The following is an 8,946-nucleotide window of genomic DNA, read 5'->3' on the forward strand; positions in this document are numbered from 1 at the left end:
CGAACTCCTGACCTCAGGCAATCTGCCCGCCTCAGCCTCCCAAAGTGCTGGGATTACAGGCGTGAGCCACCTCGCCTGGCTGTATCAGTTATAGTTTTTGCAAAGGCGGTTTCAGGAACAGGAAGCAGAACCAGGACTGCAGCCCAAGCCACCATGAAAGGCCAGTCATTGGGGATGGTCTTTTAGGATGATCTTTGGGGCATGGCCCAAGGAGCCCCAGGCAGCTCTAGAGGCAGGAGGTGGGACACGCGGTCCTGTCTCCAGAACCTGTCCGCCCAAGACGAAGCAGCAGGGGTGGCTGGATCCTGCCTTGGCCTCAGTGAGAGGAGAACGGTGAGCAGGACTGGGCCTGGGCCATCTCCCACAGGAGACTAGGAGCTGCAGGGAGATCTGGAGGGGAGCGTGCAGGTGTCACTGGGCCTTTCTGTTCTCTGGGGCCCTTTGGCGATGGGAAGAGGGAACTGGAGCCCCAGGGCTGCTGCTGATGCTGCCTATTGACATTTCCATTCATTCAATCACTCATGATTTACTGAGAGCCCACCCTGTGCCACCCACTGTGAACAAAACACCCAGAGATCCCTTCCCAGACAGACAAGTTCCTCCCATCATGTACTGGGGTGATAAGTGTGATGGATAAAGAGAGGAAGAGCCAGCGATGCCTCTGGCCGGAGAGACCAAGCAGACCTCACCAAGGTTGCGACATCTGAACACCAGCTGAAGGGGTGTGAGGGCAAGAGTGTCCAGGAAGAGGGAGGAGCCAGTCCACAGGCCTGGAGGCAGAAGGCTGATTGAAGAAGAGTCCGGAGGTTCGGGCGGCTGTAGCAGAGAGAGAAGAGGGCGGGTGGCAGGACATGAGGTCAGAGGAGAAGGTGCGGCACCCGTGGCTCACAGAGCCTCAAAAGGATTTTGGTTTTGACTCCGAGCAGAACGGGCCATTGTAGAGCAACATGCACTTTAAATAAGCAAAACCCCCATCTTTCCCCTGAGAAGGAAGAGGCGGAGGAAAGCTGTGTTTCTGACTCACACAGGGAAGTCGTAAACAACCCTGGAGAGAACAGCTGGGCCTGGTGAGTCACTCACTCCTGGAAGTGGCTCCTCCCCACCCTGCCTTCGGGCTGGGCCTACTCCCCCCCCACCCCGTGGCCACGCTCCCTCCCTCTGCACCGGCCTATCTCTGTGGGGTGGGGGCGGCCATGCACCTCGGTGGAGATGGATGGGAGTGGGGCTGGGCTGGCTGGGGAGGCAGGGGTTTTGCTTCTTGCTAAGGCAGCCCTGGAGGGGCCTGACCATGGGGCAGGGACCCAGTTGCCATCCCCAGAGCCAGGATCATTGGCTGGGCTGGGGGATCAGGGCCCCTGTGGTCCCAGCACACCTGGCCCGTGAGACTACTCTGCATGACTCCTCCAGGTGGCCAGGATCACCAGAGCTGGCTCGCTCCCCTCTGCCAGTTGCTCAAGGTCCGGGCACCAGGCCACTTTTCACCCTCCCGCCAGGGTTAAACATTAGTGGGAGGTTATCAGCGTGGGCCAGGGAGGGAGAGGGGGGAATTCAACTCTGTCTCCTCTTCTGGAGCTGCCAGTCCCTGCAGGCCCAGACAATGCCGGTGGAGGAGTTTGTGGCTGGCTGGATCTCTGGTGAGACATTTTTCTTCCTTCTGTCACATTGCACCCAATGGTAGGTCACTCCCTGGGGAAGAGGGGTGACATAGGAGAAGCTGAAACCAAATTCTGAGTTCCAGCCTGGAGGGAGGATCGCTTGAGCCTAGGAGTTTGAGACCAGTCTGGGCAACATAGGGAGGCTCCGTCTGTACAAAAAATAAATAAATTAGCTGGGTGTGGTGACACACACCTGTAGTTTCAGCTACTCAGGAGTTCAAGGCTGCAGTGAGCTATGACCATACCACTGCACTCCAGCCTGGGTGAGACCCTGACACACACACACACACACACACACACACACACACACACACACAAAGGGGGCAGGCCATGGTGATTCACACCTGTAATCCCAGCACTTTGGGAGGCTGAGGCAGGAGGATCACTTGGGGCCAGGAGTTTGAGATCAGCCTAGGCAACATACAGAGACCCTGTCTCTATAAGAAATAAGAAAAAAATTAGCCAGGCTTGGTGGCACATGCCTGTGGTCCCAACTACTCCAGAGGCTGAGATAGGAGGATCACTGGGCCCTCGAGGTTGAAGCTGCAATAAGCCATGATCACGCCACTGCACTCCAGCCTGGGTGACAGAGCAAGACCCTGTCTCAAAAAAAAAAGTCTGGGTTCCCTGGAGCACCCCAGAGCCAGCTGTCCCCCAGTCCTCCGGGGAGCGGCCGATGGGGAGAAGAGAGGAAGGCACAGGTGGGAGGGTGCCTGCCTCTGCCTGCCTCGGCTGCACTGCCTGACACCTGCAGAGGGCCGGACAGCCAGGTGAGCACCCCATGCCTCTCGCCCTTCTCTCCAGGCCCACCCTGTGGGGCTCACAAAGGAAGTTCACCTTTGACCTCACCTGCTGTCCTGGGTTCCCTCTGGGCCTCTGCCCCACCTGGCTGTGGGCCGCAGTCCCGGGCCCCGAGGCCTGTTGTGCGTGGTCCCAGCCCAGCTTCTGGGTGGCATTCCTCTTAGAAGAAAAAGAGGGGTGTTCTGAACCTGTCTGCTGGGGAACCAGCCTCTACTGTGGAGGGCAGGAGTGGGAGTGGGCAGGTGGAGGGACGGGGGAAGCTCCCTGGCTGGTGCCCAGCCATGACTCCCATCACGGCCCTGCAGCTCTTTGCAGCTGGGGGGCAGCAGGGCCTCCTCTGGATCCCAGTGACAACATTATGAGTTGAAGAAAGAAAGGGGTACAGCTCTCAGGGAGGCAGGACCCTGGGCGATTCGCCCAGAGTCCCCGGGTCCATATGCAGTGGGATACCCGGGTACGGGCTCCAGCGAGGACACGTGTGTCTTTGGCTGGTCTTCCCTTCTGGGTATGCATCCTCAGGTGGGGCCTGGAGTCTCACTCCCTTGTCCCAGTGCCTTCCTGGCCCAGTGCCTGGTGTGGAGGGGGTGTCGGGGGCAGCTGGAGTTTCTGGAGCTTGGCAGGAAGGTGGCTGCATGTGTCTGAGATGGCCCTGTTCTCCTTCCTCCTGCCTGAGCCCCGCTTTCCTCTTGGCACAGACTTGCTTCCTGAGCCTGGCACGAGGGCCCTCACTCATAGCACTTTCTTCTCATCACAGGAGCTGTGGGCTTGGTCCTGGGACACCCCTTTGACACTGTAAAGGTGAGTTTAGGAGAAGCACCAGAGGAATGAAAGAGTTCACTTAACCCAAATGTCAGGGTGCCCTGAGGCCTGGTTAATCTTGCCCTTCCTGGCTCTCCTGCCGGCTGCCATCCCGCTTGAGAGGGCAGAGGGAAAAGCTGGCCCGCCTGCCATCGCGCCACCCCACCTGCCCTGTCCTCCCATCCAGGTGCGGCTGCAGACCCAGACCACATACCGGGGCATCGCCGACTGCATGGTCAGGATTTACCGCCACGAGTCTGTGAGTGGCCCGCCCCTTTGGGGTCCTTCCCCTTTGGGGGAGGCATCTGGGGCCGTTGGTACCAGCTGCCCTCTCCTCTCCAGCAGGGTTCTGCCCCAGGAGGAGAGAAGACCAAGTCTGGGACCCTTGGGGGGCCTAGGTGGTAGCTTGGCACCTCAACAGTGCAGCCTCAGCCTCAGACTGTCCCCACCTGTCCCCGCCTCCCTGTGGCAGGACTTGGGAGCAGTTTCCAGCCAAAAGCGGCCATGCCAGGGCTGGAGAGGACAAAGGGGAGGCCCCACGGTGCCTACTCCAGTGCCAATGTGTCTCTTTGCAGCTCCTGGGCTTCTTCAAGGGAATGAGCTTCCCCATTGCCAGCATAGCCGTGGTCAACTCTGTCCTGTTTGGGGTCTATAGCAACGCCCTGCTCCTGCTCACGGCCACCTCCCACCAGGAGCGGCGGGCCCAGCCTCCCAGCTATATGCACATCTTCCTAGCGGGCTGCACCGGGGGGTTCCTGCAGGTGAGAGGGCAGCGTGTGGGCACACAGGAGTCACGGGGATGGTCACCCACCCTGCTCTGGCGACCCACAGCTATGGAGGCACAGGCCTCCTGGAGGGGAACATGAGGACTGCGCTGTAGCTTTCCAGGCTGCAGGCCTTGGCAGGAGGGCTGTGGGGAACGGAGGGGGCAAAAGGCAGAGAGAGCTAGGGAGCAGTGCCAAGAGGGTGCCCGGAGAAGCAGCCTATGCCGTCATTCCAGCTGACAGGGCTTACTACCCTCCAGAGGGGTCTGCCAGCCTCAGAGCTTCGGGAAGCCCACTCCTGAAGGAGACCTTTGACCCTGGAGAACTGCCAGCCCCCCACAGAGCTGTGAGCCCAGCTCTTCTAGATGGGTCCTGATGAGGTCCCGACGCTCCCCCGGCTCCGCCCAGCTCTACCCTTTGCCTGCAGTGCCTGGGTGGCCGCGACCTGGGAGCCTCACTTGAGGCCCCGCCTAGTGGGGCATTAACCATTAAGTTATTGCCATCATTTGGGCATCCAGCTTTCGAAGGGCAGGTGGAGGGAAGAGGGACCTGATGGTGCCAGCAGGAACCGGTGCTGAATGGAGCCTCTGAGCATAAACTGGCAGAGGGTGCATCCAACGCCCGCTCACACCCCAGCCTCAAGCTAGGGTCACCCTCTCCTGGGCGCCTGTGCCAGGGCCCCTGTCACACTTCATGGGGCAGAAAGCAAGGACAAAGTCAGGCTGCTCCCTCAAATGAATTAATGATTAATGAGACTCCTGGAGGCCCCGGCTTTTCTTCTGCCCCTTCTTGTTCTAGGTGTCACCTACAGGTTTCCTGAGCCCCGAGAGCCAGACCCCACAAATGCAAGGAAGAGAACTGAGACCCTCGGCTAAGTGGCCAGGCCCGGCTCCTAAGTCACCCTGCCCCCCTCCAGCTCTTTGGAAAGCAGAACTGGGGACTGTGAGGGCCACCGATGGAGCCTGGGTTCACAGTCAAACCTGTGGCTTCAGTTTCACAGAGTCTTAGAGCAAAAATGAGTTTTAGGCTGGGCGAAGTGGCTCATGCCTGTAATCCCAGCACTTTGAGATTCCGAGGCAGGCAGACCACCTGAGGTCGGGAGTTCGAGACCACCCTGACCAACATGGAGAAACCACATCTCTGCTAAAAATACAAAATCAGCCGGGTGTGGCAGCGCATGCCTGTAATCCCAGCTACTTGAGAGGCTGAGGCAGGAGAATCGCTTGAACCTGGGAGGTGGAGGTTGTGGTGAACCAAGATGGTGCCATTGCAGTCCAGCCTGGGCAACAAGAACGAAACTCTGCCTCAAAAAAAAAAAAAACAATGTGCTTTAGTTTGGAGTGGGAGGAAGAGGCAGGGATTGACAGTCTCTGACAGGCACAGACGTTACCCTGGCCTTGGCTGAAGCTGACCTCCTGAAATGCTGAAGTGGCATCTGACACTCCACCATCCCTGTGGGAGCGTCTGTCACCAGCCCTGTCCTCAGCCCCCAGGAGCTCAGGGCTCAGAACACTTCCCGAAGCCCTGAGCTCAGCCCTGCCAGCAGGCCCAGGAGGATGACACCAAGGACCCATCTCCCAAGGGATGATCCCCAGCCTATGACCCTTCCTGCCAAGGCCAAAGTAAATAAGTGAAGACTTGGCCTGCCACACCCTAAGGACCACCACTGGAGGTGACTGACGGCCCCGGTCGCAGCCATCCATCTCCAGGGCTGAAGAACTGAGCCCATGTACCTGTCACAAAACAAACAAGCAAAAAACACATAAGTCCCTCAGAGACAGGCTAGCCTTGGCATGGACCCCAATTCTCACCTGGACTTAAAAGCCATCTTGGGCTGGGCGTGGTGGCTCAAGCCTGTAATCCCGGCACTGTGGGAGGCCGAGGCGGGTGGATCACAAGGTCAAGAGATCGAGACCATCCTGGTCAACATGGTGAAACCCCGTCTCTACTAAAACTACAAAAAATTAGCTGGGCATGGTGGCGCGTGTCTGTAGTCCCAGCTACTCAGGAGGCTGAGGCAGGAGAATTGCCTGAACCCAGGAGGCGGAGGTTGCGGTGAGCCGAGATCGCGCCATTGCACTCCAGCCTGGGTAACAAGAGCGAAACTCTGTCTCTCAAAAAAAAAAAAAAAAAAAAAAGCCATCTTGACCTAGTGGCATCTCTGACCCAAACCTTAACCGCCCCCATCTCCCTCTACGTCCCCCTAGCACTGATGCTCACCTGGACCCCAGCCCCAGTTCCATATCAAATCTGTGTGGTGTCTGCTGCCGCTGATGCTAAGAGCGCTAGTCCCCGGCAAGTCCCCCATCACCCACCTTCCCACACGCAGAAGCCTCTTTGGTGGGACCAAATGGGAGGGAGTCTTACCTCTCTAGGGGCAAGAAGGGCTGGCCCCATGCCCCCCGGGCTCTGAGAGGTGAGTGCAGGAGGGAGAATTGGTGGAGCTGGGTCCTGTCATCAGAACAACACTCACGAGGGGACCTCCTTCACCCTGGGAAGGGGTAGGTTCTTTGCTGTCTCACAGTCGCAGACTGAATCGTTCACTCAGCCTGGCTCACGGTACAGGCATGCACATTGCTGGCTTCAGGGAGGCCAGAAACCAACCTGCTTCTGCAAAAAGAATCCAGGCTGTTCTGAGTGCCTGCTGCAGGCCAGGCAAGTTGGTCACTGTTGCATGAGGAGGGGTTGGGCCTGATGCCAAGCAAGGTGGCTTGTCCCTGTCACATGCAGACGTCCTGGCCATCCCAGTCGCACATGCATGTGAGAGGCTGCGCGCTGCCAGGGTTCCTGTGGGACTGGACCATGCTGCCTCTGCCTGCCTCCTTCCTCTTGTGAATATATGGGGCCAGTTCCCACCCCAAAGCCCCACCCAGGGCCTTCATGTCTCCTCCCCAACAGGCCTACTTCCTGGCTCCTTTTGACCTCATCAAAGTCCGGCTACAAAACCAGACAGAGCCAAGGGCCCAGCCGGGGAGCCCCCAACCCCGGTACCACGGGCCGATGCACTGTGCAGCCTCCATCTTCCAGGAGGAGGGGCCCCGGGGGCTGTTCCGAGGAGCCTGGGCCCTGACACTGAGGGACACCCCCACGTTGGGGATCTACTTCATCACCTATGAAGGGCTCTGCCACCAGTATACACCAGAAGGCCAGAATCCCAGTAAGTAAAGTGGCATGAGAGGATGGGGAATGGGGTGTGGGTAGCAGGCAGGGTCCGGCGGAGGCTGGGGAAGGAGGTTAGGGTCTGGGGAGGATGCTATGTTCTGGTTCTGACCCCTGCTCTGGGCTCCCTCTGCTCCAGGCTCAGCCACGGTGCTGGTGGCAGGGGGCTTTGCAGGCATTGCCTCCTGGGTGACAGCCACGCCCTTAGATGTGATCAAGTCCCGGATGCAGATGGATGGCCTGAGACGCAAAGTGTACCGAGGGGTGCTGGACTGCATGGTGAGCAGTGTCCAGCAGGAAGGACTGGGCGTCTTCTTCCGGGGGCTCACCATCAACAGTGCCCGTGCTTTTCCTGTCAATGCTGTCACCTTTCTCAGCTACGAGTATCTCCTCCGGTGGTGGGGATGAGTTCTGCGGCAATGCCTGCAGCTCCCCATCAGGCCCATGTCCCGGAGGCCAGTTTGAGGTTGGAGGTCAGGCTGAAAGCCTACAGCTTGCAGTTCAGTGCAAGAGGCTCAGCCCTTCCTGATCAAGGCAACTCCCACCTGCCCAGATCTGGGCTGGGCAGATGCCCGCAGGAGCTGGAAGCCAGGGGGCCTGGGCAGCGCTCTGTGTAGCTGGCCTTGACTCATTTCTATCTGTGAAGCAGGGAGCACAAGGCACAAGTGAGCTGGCAGTGGTGCTGGCGACATCCCAGCCCTGACCTGTGCCTTCACCCCTTAAGGAGCTCTGAGACTCCGCTTCTGAGAGGCCCTGCTGCCTCCTACCACCCTGCCTTTCAAAGCTCTCTCCCCCACAACCCAGAATAACCCTATGTCTCCCCCAAGAATCCTTCAGTGGCTCCCATCACCTTCAGGAAAAGCCCAAGTCCCTTCCTCCTTCCCGGTTCCTCCCTCCCCACGAGGCTGGGGTTGCTTCCTGGACCCTGAACAAGCTGTGCTCTCATTGTCTGGGCCTGGCTAGCAGTGCACAGTGGCTGGCAGGGTGACTCCATCATCCCCCGGGCTGGCCCTGCTCTCCTATGAGACCCAGGCTGAGCTGGGCCTCCTGACCATTCCTTGACTCGCTTCCTGACCTGAGGCTGACTTTGGGGTTCTAGACACCCCACCCCACACGTGCCATGATCACAGCACTTGCCTGCCCTTCTTCAGAGTCATTGATTTGCTTCTCGGCTTCCCCACTGGACTGTGAGCTCCATGAGGTCAGGGACTGCGCTTTGGAGCCCAGTGCTTGAACAGACGTGTGAAATAAATGCTGGTTAAATGATGTGACTGCACTCTTGACCTGTCTCTCCCACGCCAGCCGCCACACCTGCTTCCTTGGTCTTGCCACATACCTTTCTGCTGAACCTCCCAGCCCCCATGTGCCTGCTCTGACCCGTCTCGAAGTCACCGGCAGTGGAGGGTGCTGGAAGCTGGGGGTCTGCTTTGCCCACTCCCAGCCAATGGCATTTGTTTTCTTTTTCTTTATTTATTTTTTTCTCTTTTGAGAGACAGAGTCTCACTCTGTTGCCTCGGCTGGAGTGCAGTGGTGCTACCATAGCTCACTGAATTCCTGGGCTCAAGCGATCGTCCCACCCTAGTCTTCCAAGTAGTTGGGACTACAGGTGTGCACCACCACGCCTGGCTAATTTTTTATTTTTTTGTAGAGAGGAGGTCTCACTATCTTGCCCAGCCTGTTTTGAACTCCTGAGCTCAGAATCCTCCCACCCTGGCCTCCCAAAGAGCTGGGGTTACAGGTGTGAGCACCGTTGTTTTCTTTACCCATCT

At 58.5% G+C, this 8,946-nt stretch overlaps 1 protein-coding gene across 3 annotated transcripts; it reads left to right on the forward strand.

The window, feature by feature from the left end:
- Window positions 1-590: 590 nt before the first annotated feature.
- On the forward strand, window positions 591-8,445 carry SLC25A45 (solute carrier family 25 member 45). 3 transcript variants are annotated; one of them, XM_032282863.1, is made up of 9 exons: window positions 591-1,067; window positions 1,580-1,634; window positions 3,211-3,254; window positions 3,442-3,513; window positions 3,830-4,015; window positions 6,917-7,175; window positions 7,317-7,456; window positions 7,555-7,708; window positions 7,785-8,445. In XM_032282863.1, exons 2-9 carry the CDS (start codon window positions 1,598-1,600, stop codon window positions 7,802-7,804), a joined length of 912 nt encoding a protein of 303 aa, XP_032138754.1. In that variant the 5' UTR covers window positions 591-1,067; window positions 1,580-1,597; the 3' UTR covers window positions 7,805-8,445. The 3 variants fall into 3 exon arrangements, with proteins under 3 accessions (XP_032138754.1, XP_032138752.1, XP_032138753.1); XM_032282861.1 differs by lacking the exon at window positions 591-1,067 and having other exon boundaries at window positions 1,096-1,634; XM_032282862.1 differs by lacking the exon at window positions 591-1,067 and having other exon boundaries at window positions 1,098-1,634; window positions 7,317-7,708.
- Window positions 8,446-8,946: the final 501 nt, after the last annotated feature.

This window comes from Sapajus apella, unplaced genomic scaffold (genome assembly GCF_009761245.1).
Source record: "Sapajus apella isolate SASKATOON/1434 unplaced genomic scaffold, GSC_monkey_1.0 scaffold14, whole genome shotgun sequence".
In the NCBI taxonomy this organism is placed as follows: domain Eukaryota; kingdom Metazoa; phylum Chordata; class Mammalia; order Primates; family Cebidae; genus Sapajus; species Sapajus apella.